The sequence below is a fragment of the Thermobia domestica genome, chromosome 14 (genome assembly GCF_964235325.1).
Source record: "Thermobia domestica chromosome 14, izTheDome1.hap1.1, whole genome shotgun sequence".
In the NCBI taxonomy this organism is placed as follows: domain Eukaryota; kingdom Metazoa; phylum Arthropoda; class Insecta; order Zygentoma; family Lepismatidae; genus Thermobia; species Thermobia domestica.
The window spans coordinates 71,222,300-71,249,126 of NC_137467.1; the positions used below are offsets into that span (position 1 = coordinate 71,222,300).

General features: G+C 36.4%; 1 protein-coding gene across 1 annotated transcript in view; it reads left to right on the forward strand.

Annotated features, from left to right (window-relative positions):
• Positions 1 to 26,827, forward strand: part of LOC145669865 (sodium- and chloride-dependent glycine transporter 1-like) — a 235,654-nt gene that overhangs the window by 185,529 nt on the left and 23,298 nt on the right. Inside the window, exons 6-8 of the mRNA XM_081738211.1 lie at positions 4,281 to 4,415; positions 11,890 to 11,993; positions 23,610 to 23,847. Of these exons, the coding sequence (XP_081594337.1) occupies positions 4,281 to 4,415; positions 11,890 to 11,993; positions 23,610 to 23,847 (477 nt within the window). The remainder of the gene's footprint in view (positions 1 to 4,280; positions 4,416 to 11,889; positions 11,994 to 23,609; positions 23,848 to 26,827) is intronic.

Sequence of the window (26,827 nt, forward strand, 5' to 3'; positions counted from 1 at the left end):
AAGAGTATAAGAAAGAATCGAACCTGGTACCACTCACATTAAAAGCGAGAGTGTTAGTGACTACGGAAAGAGAATGTGTATGAATAGATAGGTATGTAAGCGTCGGATCAGAATCTACTCCAGCGTTTTGCCAGAGGTTGATGCAAGTTGTGTTGGTTGATATAATTAGGGTCTTGGAGAGGCAGTTTTTGTTTCATGACTACTATAACTTTAGAGATTTTCGATTGTAGACTAGCCAGTTTTCATCACGAAAGTATACAACGAAAAATGCTCATACGAGAGGTACATGGAAGGTGTGAGTTTTTATATGTCGGTAAATAATGGAGTCAGGTCCTGGTGCGGTGTTTTTCTTTCGGGTAATGATGCTATGTGTTTCAATTGATAATATAGGAGCTGTGAGAGGATCTTTTTTATTTGCGATATCGTGAGAGTTCGGTATTAGTGTATGTGAGTTTGGTTCCTATCTTTGGTTGATGATTCGGGAAAGGTAATGTGCATCCAGGAAGGAACGCAATATATTATCTCTTGTAGGTGATCTGCGAATAGGTTAGCCTTCTCTGATATGTGGTTAAAGCATGATTATTAACAATGATCGCATATGACTGTAAGGTGGTTGAAGCGCTTTCAATATTAAGTAGGGTGACCTTCTGCGGAGAATTGATTGCATGTGAAGTTGTTTGCGTTTGGAATCTACGATGTAGTTGTGGAGTATTCCTAGGGCTGTTCGGTGAAGGCTAAGGGCTTCAAGATTTCGAGTCAATAAATATTCTCTCCATATATGTCGAAAGGCTGTAGCTTGGGATAGTAATTTTGGAATTTGTTTAGGTTTAGGCGGAGTGATATTTTTGGTTGGGATATGTTGGTCTATTTCTGTTTGTAGGATTTATGTGATAGAGTGGGCAATCTGTGAAAGTACTTTGGAATTTCTAGGTGTTGTGATGTCTATGGAAGCATTTATTTTTTAGCGGTAGGAATTCCAGCCAGTGGGGTGGTAAGCGTATATCTTTCTGTTAAGATTTACTGAGGAAGATGGTTGGAGAATTCTACGGTAAGTTTGTTAGAAACTTGGTCCATGCGAATTGAATTCAGGACCTCGAGGATTATAGCTTGGAAGAGCATTGAGGAACTTGTAACTAGGCCTATGTTAGCATTGGTATTGCTTATTTGTCTGGTAGATTTTGTTCGTACATGGAATTCTTCATTGACTTGTTGTTTTATAAAGGTAAGACCGCCCTGTTTATAGCCTGGTTCTGCTGTGAAAATTAATGTCTGCCGGGATTATGTTATGTCGATTCTTCCTATTAATGTGCGTGAAGAAAAGTGTACAAATCTGGAATCAACCACGAATATAAATAGCTCCTATTGTAATAACACAGTGGTTTAATATATGTATAATATTTCGATGTTGTCTTCTAATGTTGGTGAAAAACTATTTCTTTCTCTTCAGTTTTTATGCTAATAATTGTTCCGACATGGATTCTACTCGTCTGGGGACCATCGCGTCTATTTATTTTGTATGTTAGTATGTAGCACGATATCTGAGGAAGCAAGTAGGTTTCATTTAGTAAAGGCAGTTACGTTGTGTTTCTACATTAGCTGTGTAGACATAACTTGGTGAGTAGGTAAAGGTCTCATGTTGAAGAAGAGGAAGTTGTAAGGTGAGAGAGATTGTAGTTGACGAGCCGTCTGTCTTTGCATCATTTAGAATGCCTGGATAGGATGGACTTCAAAGTATTCATTTGGGTCACTGTAGGTTGTACATGCAACTTAAGGCTGTACATGCTTTTGGCGCAGAAGATAATTTGAAAGAATGAAATGAAATGAAATATTTCAGTTTTACGTTCTACGCTTATGCCAGTTAGGCTACAGGAAGTGATGATGATGAGAAATGAATGAAATGGTGGAATGAATAGAGGGGAGGATATTGGATACACGAAGAAAACTCATGCAGACGACGTTTGTCCACCACAAAATTCACTTGGCGCGAGCTGGGACCGAGCCAGGGACCCAACGCACCAGGGTGAACGCTCTACCACTGAGTCACTATCGTGAATAGCACCGACGAATGTAATCTTTGTAGAAAGGATTTATGTTTTGAAGTGAAGCTTGATAGTCATGAAGCGAAGGAAATCTTTGAGTGTCTCTGGATCGTTTAAGGAGTTACTGGGATGGGTAGGAGTATCGATTGGACGAAGTAAGACGACTAAAAGTAATTCTGGCCTAACCGAGTCGGGTGTAGGTTTACCTTGACAGCGGTAACTGTACGAATAGTATTATTTCCCAGAGAGTGAAAATAATGTAATAGAAACCAAGAAGCAATTTAAAAGAAGAATATCGAAAGCAGGTCAGGGACCCCTGCTCAAAACTTTACACACAATCAAAGTTTTGTATGAATAATATTTTTTCCACAGCACTACCATGCTTACTCCTTACCAGAAATGTATGTAGGCCTACCAAGTTTTGTGCTGCTAGACAGAATAAGTATGAGAGGAAAGCGTGTATTGGTATACAACTTTACGATGAAATCTATTCCGTCTATCAATACAAAACTTGGTACACACATTTGCTATCCCCTGTAGTATTTTTTTCGAGATGCATTTGGATTGTATGCTTTTATCCGGGGCTAGTCCAGAGGAATAGGGATGCTGATGGAAGGGATTTCTGGAAGGAATTTTCCCGGCATTCTCCCAATTTCCCTGTTCAAGTACGCTATAGGCCACAATACATAGCACCTCTGGAAAGCTTGTTTCATGTTGAAGAGATTGAATGTAAACCATGACTTTCCAATGAACAATATTGATACAATAGGCATTTTACTGCAAGTCTACAATTTTCTGTATACTAATAGGGTTAATGGCCCCCAGGGACTTACTCTGTTGTCCATAGCACCTATTTTTTTTTTTTTTTTTTTTTTTTTGCATGAACATATCTTTGTTATGTACATCAAATGGACTATGGTAGGTTTGATTCGGATGTCCGGATGATAGGTTCATGTCCGTTCCTTGTTAGTAATATTTACTTTTATTTTAGTTTATTTTCAAAAATTTTCAACAATGTTCCAATTTGGCACCGAAAATTTGAACATCAATTAGACTGATCACCATTTGCCAAGTTAAACTGTAATATCATACTAAAGCAGTAACAAAATTATATATCTACTACTCATATTTTCCTATATTTGTACCTTCATCATTACTACTGGTAAGTGTCGAGCTGCTAATCTAAAGATGAGGAGAAACTTTAGGAGACCGTTATGACGATGTTATGACTGCTTACACGCTGTTTGCTCGGCTTTTGCAGAATACACAAGAGTATATTCAGCTTTTGATATGATTGGCCGAACACTTATTCGGAACACTTTCCGTATAAGTGTTACAAATAAACGTACTTTTCGTTCGAATGAAAGAACTATATATAGGCGGTCAGGATCTCACATACAGATGGACGTATGTAATATATAGCCGATGTATATAACATATGTATACATATGTAATATATGGAAGATGGTTATATGTCAGACATCCTGCAACGGCATGGTGTAACATCTAAGCGTGAAAAGTGACAGTATGAATGTACCATGTGGATAACGTATGCTCCGTACTGATTTCTCTAGTAAATATAAGGATTCCGTATATTTGTACAATATACCGCTGTCCGGATAACTAATTTTTCTCAGTGTAGTACAGTTTTATGAAAAGTTCACTGAACTAACGGTGCAATACCGTAAGTCTGATACAGGAATTGTAACATTTTTGTATACCTACTAGTTTCAATTGTCTACTGTAGATTGGCGTTAGGCCTGTACTGCTGCGATTCATATATCCTGAGATTTGGAACACTAATGCAATCTTGCGCAAAAGGCTCACTACTTTTTTGACTAACTGGCAAAAAAGAGAGAAAACGTTTTTCTGAACGTAGTTGTTTGGTAAGTGTACAGAAAATAATCATCATTGGTGTGATACAAAAATGATTCCATACTACTAGTCACCATGTCAGGTACTTGATTTATCTACTACCATTTTAATAATTTATATATTATAAAACTATATACAACAAAATATACAATATTGCGAAACCCCTTTTAGAAATCTAGTGAAGACTTCTTTTACTTCTTTATACCCCTCCTTATAACAAGAAAAATCTAGAAAGGTAATTACATTTAAATTACATATATTGCAATATTTGTATTTTCGTATGTTCGTTTTCCAGAAGGAACTTTTGTAGTACTTGTATGAAATTAACTTATTTGACTACATGTAAGTGATATGTTTCTTTTTCAGGTTGTGTATTTTACTGCTTTGTTTCCTTATGTGGTGCTCATCATGTTGTTCTTCCGTGGAGTCACTCTTCCTGGAGCTTCCACAGGAATTCTCTTCTACCTCACTCCAGACTGGAAGAGACTAGGAAACGCACAGGTAAATAAATTACAATACAACAAGAATCAATACAAGGTGAGGTTTTAAAAAAGCGGTAATTTCAAAATTAAATAATTTCATGAAAACAATTCTTTTAAGAAAATATTAATCTCATTTACTAGTAAAAATAATGCCATTTTAGTATACATACTGTACAATTTATTTTTTGAAGATGACATCTTGCAGACAAGGTCTTTCTCTACACAAACATTCCTGCAGTCTCTTCGCTACATTGTACATGGCTTGACGTAACATCTAAATTGGAATTTCGCCAATTGCTTCTCGAATTTTGGCTTTCAATTCTTCCATTGTAGCAGGTCGACTAAAGAACATTTTGCTTTTAAGATGACCCCACAAAAAGAAATCACAAGCTTACAAATCAGGGGATCTGTGAGGCCATCGAATGTCACCATTTTTCGAAATTATGCGTTTCCCAAACAATAGGCGTACAGTAGCCATCGATATTCGTGCTCTGTGCGACGTTGATCCATTTTGTTGAAATAAGGTTGTGTTAATATGTGGAAATCTCAGTGGTTGTTGCACAACAAAGGTTTAAGCATGGCAACGTAACAATTCAATGTGACTGAAGTCGCATGGCCATCTCGTTCTCAAAAAAAAAATAAGGGACCATCACACCGTATGATGACATAGAACACCACACAGTAACTTTGTTGCTATGCAATGGACATTGGTATAGCTCCATAGGATAGTCTTGTGTCCAATATCTAAAATTTGGTTTGAAACGCTTTGATCGCGAAAGCATGTTGCGCACCACTCAAGCATTCATGATAACTAAATGGCAGGGTGTCGTTGACAGGTTGTCGTACGTTATTCAGTGTTACTAAAAGTCCGGTTTTATCAACACAACTTTCAAAATTTCCCGTTTCTTTGAATCACCCTGTATTAATTCATAATAAATATACAGTAGTTCTATACCCATTAACTCAAACTGATACATTAAGGTTTATGGTAACAGTAGTGGACATCAGAAGTCTCGAGCCATATCCTCCAAAACATCCATGTTACTGTACTACCTGCCGCTGAGGAACTGCGACCACTGTTTCCGGAAAACAGGGAATTCTGAACACTAAGAAAATGCGGGAATTTTTTCTTTAGTACTTTCGCTTCTGGCTTAGGTGTGGCTGTGACATGAAGATGAGTACTACATTTGTTTGTGTTGTTGGACGGAATTGTTACAATATTGCTTCGAACAAATACTCTTTCAGTTACATGTAAATGTATGAGAAATAATAATAAGACTGTTTAAAAACGTTTATAGGTAGTTTTCTTTTGAGGGTACAGTGGAGTGCGAAATAGAATTCCAGCCTACAAGACGTGGACAATTTTACCGTTAAGTATCAGGAAGATAATGTTATTTTTCTGGGCGCAAGATCGTACAAGTTTTCCACACAACCTGACACTATTCACACGCGGTAACTGAGATACTTATAGCTTACGTAAGACACGACCTATACTTGAGTTCCGACCACTAGTATTATAAGATACAAAGTCTTATCTGATTGAAAGTCTTAAAATAGACTGAAGACGGGAGTTTTTGACAGTCTCAACTTTGCTAGCGCGTTCTTCATTCGTTCTTTCACTCACTCTTTTCCATGCACACAAGAATACACACTAAGCCATCTAAAGGTTTAAAAAAATTTCATCCATCTAAACAATTGGCATTAAATACCACAAAGGTAGAAATAAATTAAATCAAAATAGGAAAAGACAAAAGGAAAGAGGGAAGTACTGATGCCAGAAAGCCCTGCTCCAAAATGACCCCTGGGTAAATACAAATCTATTCGTTCTGCTGTCTCTTTCTTTTCTCACACATGGGATGGGATTGCAGTTTTTGAAAATAAAATTAGAAAATCATCATGTGATGTTTTTGCGTTTTGGTAAGCGGACAGGTGTCGTTGCTGTTACAATCTGAAGAAATATCTATCTAAGTTGTCAGGCAATTCTGTATGTGATCGGAAAATCTCAGCACTTCGAACAAGAAATTTGTTTTTACAAAGCTGGTAACATCGACTGGTTTATAGATCATAAAATTTGGTAATTCAAATGCAAGATCAGGTATTTGTTACTAATGGTACTGGTTTCTTGAATTTGTTTTAGTAGACATGTGGACACTCATCTCGGTGTATTAATCACTTGAAGCAGAACCATTTATATTGATTTTATCAGGTGTCAGAGAAAGCCAGCAGCGCTTAAGATGTTGGCATACAACAGCATAGGATTGGTAGTCCATAATACGATTATTCAAATTTTCAATGGATGGACCATCTATAATCCATGAAACGCAAAGCATCATTTGGTTTAATCACTCTCTCTGGATCGCTGAAATGCCATAACGCTCCGTGCTAAACCACTCCCTCACAAACAGTAGATGTTACTTCTTGACAAATTCACTTGTCCGAAGTGCCAGAACTACCCTTCGTTGCACACGAGAGAATTGTCGTATTTGCCAACAAGGTGTGCATTGAGAGTTTAATAAACATTAATCTGACCACACCCGACGATAAATTTGAAACACACCACTCAAGTTTATATAATCAATGCTGATGTTACGGAATTATTAAATCCAACTCTTTATTGTCCATTTACCAACAAAAGTAGAGGTTCATGTGTTCAGCTGTTCTTCTCTTATTGCCACGTGAATATCACAAATAATGAAAATGAAGTTCGAAGTATCGGCGAGTCAGCAATTTCAGACGTTTTTTGTTGTGTGTTCTACATGATTTTCACATCAATGAATGCATAGAGAGAAACTTTCCTCTGTGAAAATACAGGACTTCAACATTGTGTTTCTGTATAAAGGCAATGAAATAGTTTGGCAATACATTCGGATGGTTTCGGCCTTGGCTCTAGATGACGGTTGGCCGAAAATTATGGAAACGCCACTAACTGTAGAACAAGTGTCGAAGTGCAATGCTTATTTTGACAGTTGGTCTGAACACGGTATCGTGAAAGATGTGTGAAACTGCTAGACAACACCATAAACACCAAATGTGGAAGAAGACTGGTACAGTAGATTAAACCACAAGATTAGGAAATGATATTGGAATCATCCAACTTGGTATAATCCTAAAATAAGATGCATTACATAACGATGCACTACAAATGCTGGAGTACCAAATGAACAAAGACGGTAGAAACCTCTAAGGTGTTTAGGATATATGGCAAAGCTACAATAAATCTTGTCTTTGATCTGTATAAAAGTTCTCCCATTGGGACTCTCTAGGTGTATGATTGATGTAGGATGTTCAATATTTGAAAATTCCATTTCATTCATGTTTCCATGCGCCTGGTAAATGGCAACTCACTATGGGATTATATGTATCGTTAGTTATGTAATTGTAATGAATTTACAAGTGAAAGTCTTTGGCAGATTATAAATTTATATTCTAAATAATATTCGATACGAAGACGCAAGTACTGATTTTCGAAATCTATTCTATTACGAACAGAGGTAATTTATTAATATTGTAGTTTGTTTTGAGTCGATAGAATGTAAAAGCAATGAGTTAAAACCAAATATTCTATGATCCCAATATGTTACAGGGGAACTGAGCTGACAGTGTAATTTATTTTAAATATTTTTCTTTGTCTGTGGATAATTATTTTATTATACGTCTTGATATTCATTGACTGATCGATTGATTTCCAATTAACATGCCTTCTCATCCCACAAGTTGTGTAATAAAGAACTTATTCTTTAAAGAGGGGTACAAAACTAAAATAGTAATATTTGGGAATACATTGTAGAGTTTCCTATAGGCATAGTGTTTCCTATAGGCATGGTGTATGGGCATAATGTTGTATTGAAAGTGTGTTTATCTCTTCGGAAGGAACATTTGGCATGAGTTATACTTTTTTCTTTTCTTTTTTCTTTTTCTTTCTTTCTTTCTTTACTAAGAGCGTTCCGACTCGGGCCGTTATTGCAGTTCCGACTCGGATCACTGCTTGTGCATCTACTCTATCAAGGTTCCATAATTGTGCATTACTTGCTTTTGTTATTAGATTTTTTTAAAATTTCCCTCAACTAACCTTCCTCTAATAGTAATTCTTCTCTTAGCTTGCAGAACTAATACGTTAAACTTTGGAACCACTCCTTCTTCTTGAATGTAAGTCGATCTAAAAAAGATAGTGATCGAAGGTAAATCGTATTCGTCTTGCTAGAACATGTATACTCTCGCTGTAAAGGAAGGAGTGCGAATGTTCAAGTATTATACGGGAACTTGCCATATTTGTCACAATTTTACAACTTTCTCCCGTCTTCAGATTTGACTTAATCCGAGAACTTTTATCCTCCGTATTTTAATACAATAACAGCAAAGTGTTATTTAAATCTGCCGTGTATTTTTAAAAGAAATTGTTTGCATAATTCTTGCATTCAGTTATACAGTATAATAATGTTGAGGTTGGCTGCTTTTGCATTGTTTGTTCTGTCAATGCAAGTGTATTGCAAAGTTCCGGATGCTACCAAAGATGCAAATAAATAAAGTTTTAAATTAGAACCACTATACTCTGTTATCATTTTATAGTTGTTTTGAGAAATAAAATGTTGTAAGAGTAAGCAGTTTTTTTTATTCATTCATGATAGCCGTAAGGTTGTAACAAAGTATTTCGTGTTTTTAACTGACTTGAAAAAGAAGAAGATTGATTTCAACTCATTTATACATAACATGGTATAAATATAACTTCGACCAATATAGGTACACCAATTTTAATGTTTATTTTTCTGTTTGAAAAAAGTATTCGTAGCTTCCCGGTGGTCTCATATAAATTTCTTTAAGATGTGATGGTAATCTTTGAAGCTAGACTAAGAAACACCTCAACAGATCTTGGGTTAATTACGGCACAATATCATGCTTATAGGCAACCATACATTCTTTGCTGTGATTGTGGTTGCATAATAGTACAGGTACTGTATTGCAAAGTTTCGGAACCCTTTTATAGTACATTATACCGTCTCTGTTGTTTGTAATATTTAGAAAGGTGAGCTACGTATGTAAAGTCGGTTAGAATATTTTTTTAAATGGTTTTATTCTTTTTTCTTTACAAAGGAAGGTGGCAATTCTATGTAAAATTAATACGATTACGGATGCTTATAGAAAATTTTATAGAAATGTACAACCTATTATTTTCTTCAGTTTGAATACTGGTCAAATACAAATTAAATGGAATTAAATTTTTCAGTTTTTTACGTGTCACAATTAGGCCATGTAGGCTAAAGGAGAGGGTGATCATGAGAGTGAATTAAAATGTTTGAATGAAAAAGAATCTCCAAAAATCCACTTGGCGCGAGCCGGGGACAAACCAGGTACTTCACGCAGTAGATGTGAACTATCTATTACTGAGCCACCGTAATCCTTGATCAAATAAGATCCTACAGGTACGTCATATAGATGATAGTGACAAAACGACTGTCCTGACAGATTTATCCATACAGACATGTTTTAAATGTGTATACAGTTATTATATCGCGCAACAACACTCAAGTTTCGTTTTGTTAAGAAAAAACTACAAGCAAGTAGCTAACTCGTCATTAATTATTAGTAATTTTATAACAAATATTTCGTATTTAGGAAGTCTTTACACCATTCAAATCGTACCTCACGTTACGACAAAAATTGTTTTGTATTATCTATGTTTTCGATTATCTCTTAATTCGGTGATTAGATGGAATAATCATGAGTGTGCTATACATTCTGCCATTCCCTGGTCTTTGACAGTGTTACTAAGTAACAGTTTCCGAGTGTTACGGTACCTCTTCAGTAACCTCTACATATAGGCATAAGTCAAATTGTACAATAGTTTTCAGTGAACCAAACTGAACATGCATAAGAAAAACTATTAATCTTATTAGTTTAATTATAGTCCAAAGTAATGTGATCCTTATATTTGATTATATTCAATTTTCAATTTATTGTTTTTGTATAACAGGAAAACAAATGTTATTTAGTTCTGTAAAATGTCAACAATTATATAAATGTATGTGGATGAGATTTCAGGTGCAGATATTGCAACTTTATGTATTAAAATTACTTCTTTACATAAATGTGCATGTGGACATTTTTAATCTTTTCAAAAATCAAGATTCCGTAACTTGAAATTTTTTTTGCATCATGTTGCATGTGAGAATTATGTTTAAATAGTTGTAACAGAGATTAAGAACTGAGCTTTGAATTGTTCGCCAAAATTCGAAAACAAAGAGAAAACAGTGAAGTAGAGTAGACGTGTAGCGACAAAGAATTGGACTTAAAAGTACTTAAACTCGACCCCAAACTTAAGTTTCACAAACGTCAGTTTTCCAAATGTTCTCCAGTAGTTCTTCTTGTTCACCTCGACCATAAATTGGTGGGCAATATGGAAATTTTGAAACTTTTCTTTCCCTTGGGAGAGCAGTTTTATACTTTGATAAGGTCTCTTCTTCGTAACTTCACCTAGACATTCCATTCTTGATCTTCCTCTTCCTGGTTTTCCTTCTGCCTTGCCCTCTATCAGCACGGTGATCCAATCGGAGTGCCGAATAAGAGGGCCAAGCATGCTGCTTCTTCTTTTTCCTATTATCTTCATGATCTGTCGTTCTTCATTAGCTTCCTTTAGTACGTCTTCATTCCTTTTCCTTTCAGTCCATGATATACGCAGCATTCTTCGCCAACACTGTATTTCTAATGCTTCCAGCTTGGATATTTCAGCTTTTCTCAAAGTTCACGTCTCTGATCCGTAAAGCGCCATGTTTCATATCAGGGTCCTAGTAAACCATTTTCGAACATCCAAGGACACATTTCTTGATGTTAGCAGCTCTCTTTTCCTATTGAATGCTTGTTTAGCCTGCGCTATTCTGGAACTTTCGTCTTTTTCACTTCTTCTGTCCGAGGATATTAAACTTCCTAAATAGGAGAAAGTCTTAACGTCTTCCATCTAGCCATACGTTTGCCCTTTCCTGTCCTGCTCTTTTACACTTTATCACTTTGGTTTTCTTCTTATTTATCTTTATTTTACATGATTTGTCCAGTTGGTCGTTCATTCAAAGTGCTTCCTGCAAGTCTCCAGTAGTTAGCCTATGCTGAAGTCTACTAGTAAAATCAACGCTCTACTGTTGTTGAAGAAACTGTGCAACAACCATCAGATATAAGAATTGAACTGACAACGAAATGACACGATTCTCATCTGTAATAAGTGTGCACAAATCATTGTTATTCCTACTTATAAAATATTACACTATTGTTCATCAATGTTTACGCTGCGCACACACGCATATAAAATTCACATTAAAAATGTATTAAGGTGATGTTTGTTTCTAAAATTAATCACCTCTAGATACCTGTAAGGAATATAGTTATCGACATTAAAACGGCAATTGAAAATACTGTTAGTGATCCGATTTCTCTAAACTAGTTTCAACAGATTACTACGGGACAAGGTCACAGTAATTAAAAATGTATTACTTCCTGTTTTATTTCAGGTGTGGGGTGATGCTGCTGTACAAATATTCTTTGCTCTTAGTCCTGCCTGGGGTGGTCTCATTACTCTTGCTTCATATAACAAGTTCTCCAACAACTGTTACAAGTAAGTCAACGGTTGTTCTCGTACTTATTAAGTGCTAACTTAACATAATAGGTTATTTAATCCATTGGCTGAAAATATATAAATGTTTACAGAAACTTAACATGATTATTAGTAAGTATATGTTATAAAATTCAAAATCTCAACACAGCTTATATACGTAGTAGTAGTGTTACTGATGTAATTAATATTTGATTTTACAAGTGACAGGTGTTCGTCAGTGTTAGTGAGTGAGTGTGTTCGTCACTGTTAGAGGTAGGGAGGGGCAAAAGTGGATCTGAAAAGGTAGAGGCACGGATGACGTCACGCAGGACGCCCCTGTGCCTATCTTTGCCCATTGTAACTTTTTAGGAAGTGAAGGGACGCCAGAGATATTTTTTGGAAGTAGGGTAATGGCGTCCTCCCGCGTTCCCCCTCACTTTTACCCCTGGAAGTACGCTTATATGTTTGCCACATTTAGAACAAGTTCAACAATAGTTACAAGCTGTTAGTTAACAGCGTATTTTTCACCTACGTTAATAAATAAATAATAATTGTTGTAGCAGAATAGACTATCAAGTAGTATTGACAACTAACAACATGCCTTTTAGCATTATACAGGGTATTTCAAAATGAATATCGGGATTTTTAAGGTTTTGTAGTATTTATTACAATCAACTTACAATTATAAACAACACATCAAATGAAAGAGAAACTCAAACAGTTTTGTTCCCACGCAGGCGCGTGTGCTAATTCCTTTGCCTGCCATTAGAAAGCACTAGTAGTAAAGATGGAGAATAGTGAGCAGAAAGCTTTTTTGTGTTTTACATTTTGCAAAGACTGAATCTGTAATTACAGCGCAACCATCTGTGTGGAGAATTTTAAGGAGACACAACTATGTCCTTATCGTTTGCAATGCTATAAACCTACAGACTAAGGTTTATATGCCAACTTTGCAAATGAAATGTTACTGCATGACGATGAATATTTTTCTGGATCGTGTCGTCTTCAGTGATAAATCGACATTTCACATAAGTGGCGATGTGAACACTCATATTATTCGCATTTAGGAGTCAGTAAATCCCCACGACATGCTAGAGTTGCAACAAGACTCCCCTAAATTGAATATCTTTTGTGCAATGCCTCAGCGGAAAGTTTATGGGCTTTTCTCGCCTATCGACTCGATGCGTGGCGTTTGTCGAATTGAAAAATTGTAACAAAAACTATTTGAGTTGCTTTTTCATTTGATGTAAAACCTTAAAACCCGGATTTTCATTTTGAAACATCCTGTATGTAGATGTTTTTGTTGATTTCCTTGTAAACTACATCTGAGAATTTATCCTCAAGCATGTCACGTTTTCGGCTTGATCGATTAATATGTATTTTTTCTTAACACAATATTAAATTTAAACATAAAGTTTTACACTGTAAAAATTGAGGTGTTGAAACAACACAAAATGACTACCATTTTAGCGTTTTACTTGTGTGTTAATTCAGCACCAAGCACATCGCCTTCCGAGCATATCAGAAATAACTAGTTTCTATCTGAGAGAATTTGCATTGGTATTTATCGTTTAATATGACCAAAACTTTGCGAAATATATTTGGCATTTATACCACGTAACGAATAATGTTCTATATGTTCTGTAATCAATCACAATAATATTGTTGTAAACCTGTGAATCGTCTGACAACAGTTACATAGGCAACAGTTCTATTATCTTCTGTTCATACATGCTAAGACACAAGAATAACAGATAAACAAAATAGATGGAAGCACTGCTATCTGTGTAATTGATGCAAGATTATTCACAGGTTTACAGCAATATTATTGTGCCAGATTACAGAAAACATACAATGTTATTAGTTACTTGCCATAAATGCGAAATATATTTTGCAAAGCTTTGCTCATACCAAATCAAAAAACAATGCAAATACTCACAGCCAGTAAGGAGGTGTTTTTATATGCTCTGAAGGCGATGTGCTTTTTTTTTTTTTACCAGTCATTACTCCTTGATACTATGCACTATCATGCTCTTCATTCTGTCCGTCCCCGCTATGCCTATTCCCCACATAGTCTGCTCTTTACTCTATACTGCTATACGCTGCCACCTGATCACCCGGATTTACTCTTACTCGAAGACTATCAAATTCATGCCCATCTACCGCACATATTTCCATCATTTTCTGCACAGTAAGACCTTCTGTCTCTAACAGGGCTCCCCACGTCTTCATCAGCCTAGAGCAGCCCCTAGGCAGAAGATAACCTCATTTGTCATACTAATTTTCCTTGTGTTTGTCCCGTGTATCGCACCTCATCTCATTATTCACCTTCATTCTCTTTTACACCGTAATATAACTTCAAATTGTTAGTAGTTCAATCTATAAGAATTTCTCAATCACCAAATCATATACCGGTATATAGTTGTGTTTGGAGTTTAAATCTTTATGCGTATGTTTCCTACATATTAATTTCCTTATATGTTTATGATCACTTTCTTTATATTTTCACTCATTATAAGTGTTATTTCACTTTTCACTTATTCTCTGTGTTTATGTGTTTATAAAAATGTGTAACGTCAATATATACTTATATAGTTAAGTAGTTTCGCCTCTCCTTAATTTATGATTATGATCGCCAAGGTCATAATGTCCAGATATTTGATGATAAATAAATAAATAAATAAAATCACTTAGCCCATCTGCCTATTGATCCTTTATCCAGTATTCTTCATTAACTCTCCCCCCTCAAAGAGGGTGTAGCCCTCTAACAGGGTGCTAGCCTCCGGCTAGCAAATAATAAAAAAAAGACTGAGGTTAATATACTCACTCAGAATTCCGAATCAATCATCAATTCATTGGTCTGAGTTCAAAAAAAAAAAAAAAAAAAAAAACCTTGGTGTTTTAGGTGGAGACAATTAATGCGGCCAAAACCCAAGCCATAGTGTTTCTACCAAGTGGACGCTACTCTAGAGTTCATCGAAATCAACGACTGCTCACTTTACACGTTGATCACGTTCCTATCCAACCACGTCATACAGTTACCTATCTAGGTATAACATACGACAGGCACCTAACTTGGACTAAGCACCTGGAACATGTCACCCTTAAAGCATACAATAGGCTGAATTTGTTAAAGCGCTTGACAGGTACTACCTGGGGCCTTCGACCGCACACCATTCTAAATACTTATAAAGTGTTCCTCCGTCCACTCTTAACATATGGCTTTACCGCATGGGTAGCCGCTTCACCTAAATTCTATAGTAAGCTGCTAATCCTTGAACGCCACGCTTTTCGCATAGCCTTCCGCATCCGATTACCTAGCCCAACCCAGAATTTAAAGCGCCTTATTTCATTCCCAACTTTACAATATCACATCGAGAAACTTCGCCTTACCTATATCAATAAACGCCTACACACTCAGCATCCCTTACTTCAAGACGCAATGCATCATCTCGCACTCCACCCTACACCACACCGACATCTTCATCCTCCATTATCGCTACTGTTCACCCTATACCATTATACTTTACCGCCCGGAGATCCCTTATTATTAGTAATTGGAGATTACATTGTTCATGAACATCTTCCTTTCATTCATCCATCTTTTCCTGCATAGTAATTTCCTTTGTGTCTAACTTGGGCTCCCTTCGTCTCTCATTATCGCCTAGAGCTGCCCCTAGGCAGAAGATGACTTCATTTGTCTCACTAACAGAACCTATGTGTTGTCCTGTGTAATGCACCTCGCTTCATACCTCATCTCCATTTTACATGTTACATTTTAACAATTACCATGCCTTAACTCTCCCATCATAGTGGCTGCCGTTTTCTCCGTGTTCCAACATCATTTGTTATTTCGTTTTTTTAGTTATTAAGTTATATTATTATTATTATTATTATTATTATTATTATTATTATTATTATTATTATTATTATTATTATTAGAGAGTATTATTATATTAATGTGTTACATTGTTTACTGTTCATAAATATAAATATGTTTTATGTAATATGTTCACTATGCATAAATATATATATGTTTCTTCTCCTTTCCTTCCAAACCTCATGTTAAGGAACGAAGTTCCTTAAGTCCGACCAATTACAAGATTATGAAATCGATAAGATAATGCAATAAAATAAAATCTCTTAGCTCACCAATCTCTTTCCCATAGCTCTCCTTTCTTCCTTCCCACCACGCACCTCAACGAGGGCGTAACCCTCTTATAGGTAGCTAGTCACTAGGACTAGCACTTAATAAAAAAAATAAAAAAAACTTGGTGTTGCATACTAAATCAAGGAGCCTAACTTCTCTTGTGTCAGTTAGTGTGCTAGCTAAGACCAAGTGTTGCAATACGCATTTGTGAGCCAAAGCACACATACAGCACTTAGAGGGTGGACGGAAATTTTCACTTCCAAAGGGTAAACTTGCTTTTTTGAACCTCATCATCATCATCTTTTCATTCATTTTCATCTTCTTTTGGGCTTCGGCCCCAGGCTATTCCATAGTGATGGCGGACTCTGGCAATGCTAACGGACAATCGGTTCTCGGTCGACATACAGGACTACCAGTTTCTCTTCCGACCAATATAGGCACTTCGCGTGCCCAAGCTGCACCCACTGGTACTACTAGTCGCACTGGACATTTTTCATGGGGTAGTCAACCTGTCGCGAGTACGTCTAAAGAAAGACGTCCATCCACTGACTCAACCCAATCTGCAAAGATTGGGTTGGATCTCAATCGGTGGATCTCAATCTTCTAACGTCCAACCAATGGACATTGGATCGCTACCTTCAGAATCATCCTCTGTAATTCCAGAACCTGTTTACAATTTTCTCCTCACCGATTTTGACACGAAATACACCCATCCTAAGATGATATTTCTCCAGATCATTAAATACGTACCTCGCGCTAATGTTGAACAAATAGTCCAAGACTAGAAATGGATACATTATAAAATCAAAAGATCCTAATTTCGGAACCTATTTACTTAATAAAGCATCTTACGAAATCTTTGGAAAAAACGCAAAACTAACAAAAATGTCAGATTCTAGGCCGAAACAACCACCACCTCCTAAGAAATCGGCAATGTTATCTGTCGTTATTCGTGGTGTTCTCCCAGAGTTCACGGACGACGAAGTGCGCGAAGAGCTTGTTCAAGAGGGCATCAACATTGACAAATGCATACGCATAAAAAACAATAACGGACCGACATATATGGTTCGCGTTTTATCACAAAACCAACCGGCTATTGATTACCTTCTGGCGCATGATGCCCTGGGCCAGTACCTCTTAGGTGCGAGAGATGTCAATCCTACAACTCTCATTTCACCAACAACTGTTCTAATCTACCGCGATGCGGATATTGTGGCAACCAACATGAAACTAGGTTGTGTCAAAATCAACAACAACCTCCCAAGTGTTCACTTGCGGAGAGGCGCACCCCACTTACAGCTACTGTTGCAAGGCTAAGCCCTCAGCAGAACCTACTCGCCCGGAGTTTACTGCACCTATTCGAAGTAGCGATAAAACACCTCCAGCCCAATCTATTCTACATCCGTTCAGTATCGAAGATTTTCTTCGCTATCTCACCATAGTGCTCCAGAACGTGATGCTATTTCAACGCGATCATATACTTCGCACCATTACTGCCACTGCAAAATCGTTCTTTAACATCAATATTCATGGTACATATTCAAGACAATATGCTCATTTTCAAATCGCGCCTCTTGAAACTATTGTTTAAATCTATGTCGTTATTGCTTGTAGTCATGAATTAAATTAATATAAGATCTTTCCAGCAACACAAACTCCTCTTAGAGCATCTTTTACTCGAGGAACAAATTGATATTTTTGCTCTCAATGAAACTTCACTCAAACCTGATATCAGAGCACGCCTAACAGGTTATCTCCTTCACCGACATGACTATAGAGAACCTGCTGCCAGAGCTCGAGGTGGAGTTGCAATAGGTTTCTCACCAAAATTACCATTCAGACAATATCACTTACAGGCTTGTATCAATCATCCAGAACATCTTATTTTCTCCGTTTACTTTCCCTCCATCGTCATAAACGTTGCTACAATTTATATTCGGCCGAGACATCCAATCCCATTAGATTTTTTCAATTATATTGCCCAAAACTTTCGAAATGTCGTCATTATGGCTGATATCAATATCCATAGTCGAAGCGACCGGGAAAAACAACAATTTATGAACTACGTAACATTTACTTTTGCATATCCATGACTTACCTAGTCATACTCGGCCAAGTAGTCAAACAACACCTGATGTTGTAATTACATCACTTAATCTAGTCGGTGACTGTACAATATAGGTTCTTGACACAATCGGTAGTGATCACTGCCCAATAAAACTAACACTCAACAAGGGCCATCTTTGTCACACTACTCCAGTGTTTCGAACTGTTAAACGTTATGATAAAGCTGATTGGAATACATATAGAACAACCATTGAAAAAGACATCAGACCCCTCACAACACCAACTACCGAACCTGAATTGTATCACACTATTTCACGGCTTACAGATACCTTAACTACAAATGCTCAAATATCCACTCCTGAGGACAAAATCTACCCACACAGACCAAAGTTACCGCCTCAATATCTGGCCATTGTAAAACGTGCAAGACAGCATATCCGAGAGTATCATCGTACTGGAAACGAGGTACATCTTCATTGTCACAGACAATGGCAATGGGCAGTTAAAAACTATCTCATTGCATATAAACGGAGGCACTGGATAAATGCGTGCAATAAGCTGAGAGACGAGGCACATCCTACCCGCTACTGGAAGAAATTTCATCAATTAACGGGAAAAAACACTGTTACAACATATCCGCTCCATGTCAATAATATTCCGCTTCTTTCAGATGCAGATAAAGCGAATGCTTTCGCAGACCAACTGCAAACAGTTTTCACTCCAACCGAGTCTCCATGCCAGAGCGAACGCATTGATATTTCAAGAATACATTCTTTACAATCTTCCACATCACATCAAACAGACATTAATCATCCTCTTATCAGACCAATCACTGCTCCCGAATTCCGACGGAAACGTAACACAGCACCAGGAATTGATAGTGTCTCGTATAGGATGCTGAAAGAATCTCCACCTCTATTTATTTCTTTGCTAGTATCTATTTATAATTTCATACTCAACACTGGTTATTATCCACTACATTGGAAAGTCTCAAAGGTATGCATGTTTCATAAACCAAACAAGCCTATTCATGATGTTTCTTCCTACAGGCCCATTCAGTTAACTTCTGTCTTCAGTAAATTATTTGAAAGGATTTTCGTCAACAGACTACTTGTTTATCTTAATGAACACGATCTGTTACCAATACATAAAGCAGATTTTAGGCCTACCTTTTCTATTAATGGCCAATTACTACGCCTAACTACTGTCCTTACTAATCAGTACAATAAAGCTCTTCCATCACGTCTAGTCCTTATGGATTTAGAAAAAAACTTTTGATAAGGTATGACACTATGGCTTTCTGCGCGAACTACAGTCACTCCAACTACCCACTTGTTACATCCGTCTCATTTACTCCTTTCTATGTAATCGAATAGCGTATGTTTCAGTAGGAAGTGCCCTCTCTAGACCTATTTTTCCTCATACAGGCGTACCTCAGGGCTCCGCACTTAGTCCATTATTATATATCTTATATGCCTCAGATATGCCTAGACCACCGCCTAATGTCTATATTTTCCAATATGCTGACGACACAGCATTTTTATCACTTGGGAAAACTATGCTTCAGATCAGCAGAAGCCTACAATTGACACTCGACAATTTTCTTATATGGTGCAGGAAGTGGAAATTAACTGTAAATTCGGAGAAAACACAAGCACTTGTTTTCCTTGCACCTAAACGTAGAACTAAAGTACGCCGAAATCCTACTAATCTTTGTGTATCAGATGACGGGCATTTTCTTCGACCAACCGCCTCTGCGACATATCTTGGTGTGGTATTCGATACCAAACTCACCTGGAAACCTCACTTTAAAAAACTGGAGCAAAAAGCATTAACTTGATTAAATCTACGCCGCCTTACGGGCATGACCTGGAGACTAAGTGCGGATGTCTTACTAAAGACATGCAAAGTTTTTCTTCGACCTCTTCTTACATTTGGTCACGTTGCCTGGTTTCATGCTTCACCTAAACTCTACGAGAAGTTAGCAATTATGGAACACCATGTTATTCGCCTGGCATATCGGATTTGACTACCATATCCAAATTACATGACCTACGAACATATAGACTTTCCAATTATTTTCGAGCATCTTGCTACACTCCGGACAAGATACATTCAATCCCGCGTTACAAATGCCCATCCGCTCTATCTTGATACGTTAAGAGTTGATGCCCGTACAGATGCTCCATCTAGATATCAGCACTCACCGCTCAACATTTTCACCACACTTTATGTTCAGACAACAAATTTGGACGCCGCAGAGAGAGCAATATTTGGCATTTACGTCGTCAGAGATCATCTACCTCATAGTCTTTCATTTTAGCACATGTTCTTCACTCATCACTAACATTGGACTATCATTACGTCTTACATCAGTCTCGAGTCGCCCCGAGACAGAAGACATAACTTTCATGTGTCTCAACTAATGTTCCAAATGTGATTGTGACGTCAATGTACTTCATATCATTATCATACCTGTTTATATATGATATACCCAATTACGTTTGTTCTTTAATTATATATATATTTGTATATTTGCACCATTAATATGATACCTTGCACTGTATTATATATTGTTTATTTATCCAGACTAATTTTACGTGTTTTTTTTTTAATTTTTCTTGTTTTTGCACTGCACTTAGACCACCTATTGTATATGTATTAGCACCACCATGTTTTGGAAACCTTTGCCAACGAGAGGGCGTAACCCTCTAATGGCTGGGGTTAGTTTGTTTTAATATGAAACCAAATATGATGGAATAAACAGTATAGATGATTAAAGAAATTTCACAAACCTAATCCCTCCTTAAAAAGAATACTTGTTGAATTGACACACAAGTAACACGTTAAAGTGGTAGTCATTTTGTGTTGTTTCAACACCTCATTTCTTGCTGAGTAGATGTAATCATAATTTTAGGCTACATGTTATTCATTAACCATACTATCTATTGTCATCTTGCTAGTGTTATAATATAAAGCTTTATGGCAATATACTTCAGTAACAATTTCATCTTAACAGGAGGCGTGGTTATCGCACGCAATCAATCTTCAGCTTCAAAACGTTCGTTTGTATCGATTTCCTCGAAAACTACGCATGATGATTCACATTCAACTTCATCATTTGTTCAGCTCAATAGTATTTATCGATTGGTATCGACTCGTCTTTGGACCTTTCTTCATTATAATATTGGTGTATTAATAATATTAGTGTATTACTTTTGTACCTAGAAGTCGTATGTTAATAGACCAAAGTACAAACACTTCTGGATGAAGAGAGAATTGAAAGCTTTGATAAATAAGAAAAAACAAAATATTTTGTGAAGGCGAGACAAATCAGCGATATTATATAGTATCAAAACACTCCAATTTAAAGAAAATTCAGGGAAGAAACTGTTATTAGAGGCCAGAGAATACTGTCAAGCTTAGAGCTTTAATATTAAACAGAAGTTTAGTTGCGTTCAATTTGAAGTGAAATTCTTTGTATGGTATTGCCAACTGTGGTCACTTGCAAGAATCAACAGTACTTCAAATTTATGTCACGCGCATGGGCGTGTAAAAAACATTTGCAAACAAAATGGGTCCCCGTTACATTTGCTATCATTGTACGAGAATTTCTGAAAGAGCATTTTCATAGAAGATGGATAGGAAGAGGATCTGAAACAATTGTTTGATCTCCATGCTCGTCAGATCTTTCTCCCCTAGATTTTTCTTCTGCGAATTTATCAAAGTCTACAATACTCCTGTCGGCAATTTGGAAGATCTGAGTAACAAAATTCGTCAGGCGATAAATGATCTGACCTCTCAAATGCTACTAAATACCTGGACGGAATCGTAATATTGGTTGGACAATTGCCATGCCACTAGAGGGAGCTCATATCGAGGTTTGTTAATGCCCTTTCGTATTGTTAAAAGTTTAAGTCAGATACCCTGTATTATTTGAATGTCTGTATTATCAAAATAATACATACAAGTATTTTTCGACATTTCTCGAAAACACACACAAACAAACGCCTATTTAGATTGAGCACATTTCTACATAAGGATAAATGCACGAATTTATTTCGAAGGAGGTCCCAAATTGTTCACGGTGATCCAATTTGTCTGTAAGAATAAATTATATTAAAATTTGTAAAAAAAAAAAAAAAAAAAAAAAAAAACTAAAGATCGACTAAATTTACAGAAAAGTCAAGATTTCGGAAGGTCCAGACCCCTCTGGGGACATCCATGATTCTATAATACTATCGACGTTTAACAAAAATGAAAAAAAAATATCGAAAGATTAGATAAAAGTCATCGATATATCTTATTAAGATAAACAAGTTGATATGCATAAGTATAAAACCTCGTGTGAAGTTGTCGAGAAGATGGAGAAAATAATTTACTTTTAAATCTAAAAAAAAAAAAAAAAAAAAAAGATGCTGTATGGCAACCAAGCCACTTATTGAGAGAAAACTGATGCTGAGATATATCCTAATTAAGCTCTTTATTAAGAGATTAACACGACGACAACAAGTAGTATAGTTAGTGAGATATAGCTAAAAGTATAATTAACTCTTAAATGTTAATTTCTGACTAAAATATTGCCCAAAGAGATATATATATATATATAAATCATATATCACATCAAGCTGAACAAAATGCCGTACTCTTACGTAAATTCTCATGATTGGTTTTCGAGAAAATCAGAAAATGAACTCTCGTTGAGTTAAAAAAAAAGTTCTCTCATTGGTTGCCGATAATTATCGGCATTTTTTATTTTGTTGGAATAATTTTTTTTTTTTTTTTTTTTTTTTTTGCAAAGTGCACATTTAGGAAAATATAACATTTATTACCAGATTGTTTTGCTAACTTTGACACGTATATTCATTCCTTTACGCGCACACTACTTATAATAACTTTCTGGCAGAGTTAAAAGCGATTATCCACTTGTTTTTAAAATGTACTTAGTGAAAATTTAATTCTAAATTTCAATTATAGTATAATTCACCATAAGAGAATTACTCGTTTTCTAGTGGTAACTGTGAATTAATATGCATTCCGAATATTATTGAGTCTGGTATAGTTCATGCAACTGAACAGAGTATGTCCCAGATATCGTGTACTATATTGCTAAAGTTTGTAGTGCAGAAGTATCGAATATTCTAACAATAACACGTTGCTATGAAAGTAAGCACACATTGTTGTGTACATGAATCAGGTGATCGAGCGATGAAAATATAAGAATATTTTGATCTTCCAGTGCTGTAATGAAGTATGCTGAGTTTTCATAGCTCTACTTTGTTATGAACAACACACAAAAAGTACATATTTAAACACTGTAACTCAACCACTACTCTGGATAGAACCCCTGAGAACACAAACTTTCTTTAGTAAGTATAAGGTTTTATTCTTGTGACATTAATGAGATTCTGTCTTTACAGAGACTCTCTAATTGTGGCAGTCTCCAATATCCTGACTTCCTTCTTCGCTGGCTTCGTGATTTTCTCGGTGATTGGTTTCCTCGCCCACGAGCTTCAGGTGGAGGTGAAGAAAGTAGTGGACCAAGGCGCTGGACTCGCTTTCATTGTCTATCCAGAGGTTGTAACTCGTCTCCCCGTTTCTCCTTTATGGGCCATTTTGTTCTTCGTTATGCTACTTACACTAGGTCTGGATTCACAGGTGAGTTTTAGCACTAAATAATAAGGTATTTTTTAATGAAAGACAATTCGAATGGCATAATATTTACAATACATCTGAAGGATATTTTGTAAAGGAAAAGATTTGATGGACTTATTTTCATTTTGATACGTAATTCTGGATAACACTACACCATTTGCTAATGGAAAAATAATACAAGTAATTGAAGAGCAAAGGGATTATGATAAAAAAAAAAACAGTAAAATTAATTTAAACAAAACACATTTTCTAATTTCCAAACCAACACAAAACTAATATACTTATAGCATTCTACAGAAAAGTTTCGATTTCAGTTCAGAATCAACTGATATACCTAAAAGAAAGCCGGGATCCATCCCTTTTCAAAATAGGCTTAGAAATGCATTAAATTCAATTGCTCAGCCTGTTATCTCGTTTCAAATTTTAAATATTTTAGAACCTTTTTAATATTCATTACTCTAAAATAAAGTGCGTAGTTTTTACGAAACCATCACCCGTTTCTTGAGTAGAAAGGGAATAATTATTTATTTTATATGAGAACCGAATGAATTTGAGATGATATACATGTATGTTAAGTTTAATCTAAGTTGTCAGTGTATGTTAAAATTAATTTTGAGGAAATATTTAGTTCTATAAACAGTAACTCTATTCCTAAATGTTAGAGATATCACTGTCACGAATACACATTTATGTGTTAGATAAAGAGAATTGAATATTAATATTAGATAAAGAGAATTGAATACTAATGTGTTAGATAAAGAGAATTTGAATTCCAGTTGAGGATGACTAAGGTTACTTCGAAAAAGAATAACTCGCACTGCATTGGTCACACACACAGTGTGTCCAGGAGGAAGGGAGCAGCATTTCCAATACTCATAGTTATTGATACTACATACTGCCCTTAATGTTTCAGCAAGTTAACGTAAACTTAGGGCCTTTGCGTCTTTACGAGGCTTCGAGGCTAGCAGGCTTCAACTACGAAAGATTTATTAGAACAGTCTGAACCGTTTTAGGAAAATCTACTTCATTTTGTCATAATCGTGAATATGTTCATTTTCGAGCAATTCTTTTAGAGATCCAAGCAGGGGGAAACACTGGCCTTCCTTGACATAATGGTCCCCCAATTCAGTGTAGACTTCCAATACTTTACGCCCGACAAAAGCGGGAAACTGTTTTGGAACCTAGTGTTCATTTACTTTTCTGAAGAGCAAATGGTCATGGTTTATCGTATTTACTATTCTTAAAGAAAGATTACATACGATACTTTTACAATTTCACGGGAGATTACGCGACGATTGTCATTGATAAGCTGTTCAAGGTGCTGAATGTTCCCAGGAATTAAATAACTGCTGTGAACTAGAATCCACCACGACCAGAATCATCAGTGACAGACGCACAGCCATTCTTGAAACACTTAACTAACTAACTAACTCTATGGCCTATGGAACCCGGAGGTTCAGTGCCGCGTTCACAAAAGCTCTCCACTGACTTCTATCCTTAGCTAATTGCATCCAGTTTCTACTTTGTATTCCTATCTCTGCGAGATCCATCTTAATATTATCCTCCCATCTGCGCCTAGGTCTTCCTAATGGTCGTTTTCCTATGGGTCTACCAGTCAAGACTTTGAAAGCGTTTCTACTTTCTTCCATTCTAGCTACATGACCTGCCCACCTAAGCCTCCTAGACTTGACGACCCTAACAATGTTGGGTAAACCGTATAAACTATGTAGTTCCTCGTTATGAAGCTTCCGCCATTCCCCATTCTCGTTCCTCTTGGGTCCGAATATTCTTCTCAGAATCTTGTTCTCAAATACTTTCAGTCTATGTTCTTCCCTGAGAGTAAGCGACCATGTTTCGCAACCATACAGAACAACAGGCATGATTATCGTTTTATATATTTTAAGCTTCAAATTCCTCGACAGAATTCGCGACGACAAGAGATTTTGAACCGAATAGTAACACGAATTCCCTGCTTTTAGTCGACATTTAATTTCTTCGTGAATATGATTTTCGTCTGTTAATATTGATCCTAAATATTTGAAAGTATCCACTTTATCAAAAGTATTATTTAATATTTTAAAGCCTCCACAATTTGCCGTATTACGTTCCCGACGTACTTTCATGTATTTAGTTTTCTCTGCATTTACTTCTAAACCCATGTCCCTGCAAGCGTTTAATAATATCTCTTGAAATACTTGCACCATTCAAATGTCTTACTGAGACGAGTGCCTCTTCAGTGTATTGTGGCTGAAATCTTCTGCAAATGTCAGTTGGTTTTATGCCCTTCTTCAGTAGAAATTTCATCACTACACTCTGTTTCGTGTACACCATCTTAACCATCTTAATTAACGGATAGAGTTAGGGAATCTTTTAGGCATATTTCTTAGTAGACAGTTAGACCAACTCGGAAACTACAATCTTCCCAAACAACTATCTGGAAATTTTCAACTTTCCGAAACAAGTATGTGGCGCGTGGTTCATAACCATCAAACAAGGTACTTACATCGAGTGTACTCGTCAGAAGACCATATCACAGTCTTCAGTTTTGTGAGTCATTTGTAGAGTTGTGCAGCGAAGATAGTGTTTTTCAAAAGTTGCGATTCAATGATGAAACTATACTTTTTTTTAACTAATGGTAAAGTAGACAAGCAACTTGTTCATATTTGGGGAACTGATAATCCTTCCAAGTTGTTGATAGTGTGCATGCTTAACCGAAATCGAATATCTTGTGTATAGTTTCAAGTGAAAATTTACGGTCCGTACTTTTCTGCTGATAGTTTTATAACTGATAAACCATTACTGAATATGGTGACAACGTGCTCATACTATAGCAGAAAATGACAATCCCAACTTCGTCGACCAGATAGAGGCCAATGACAATGAAAGATTTTTACATTCACGGATTAGACGGATTACGAGCAACGCCATGCTATCTGTGCTTGCTTCCGAGTTTATCGGATAACTGCTCGAGTTTATTAAAAAC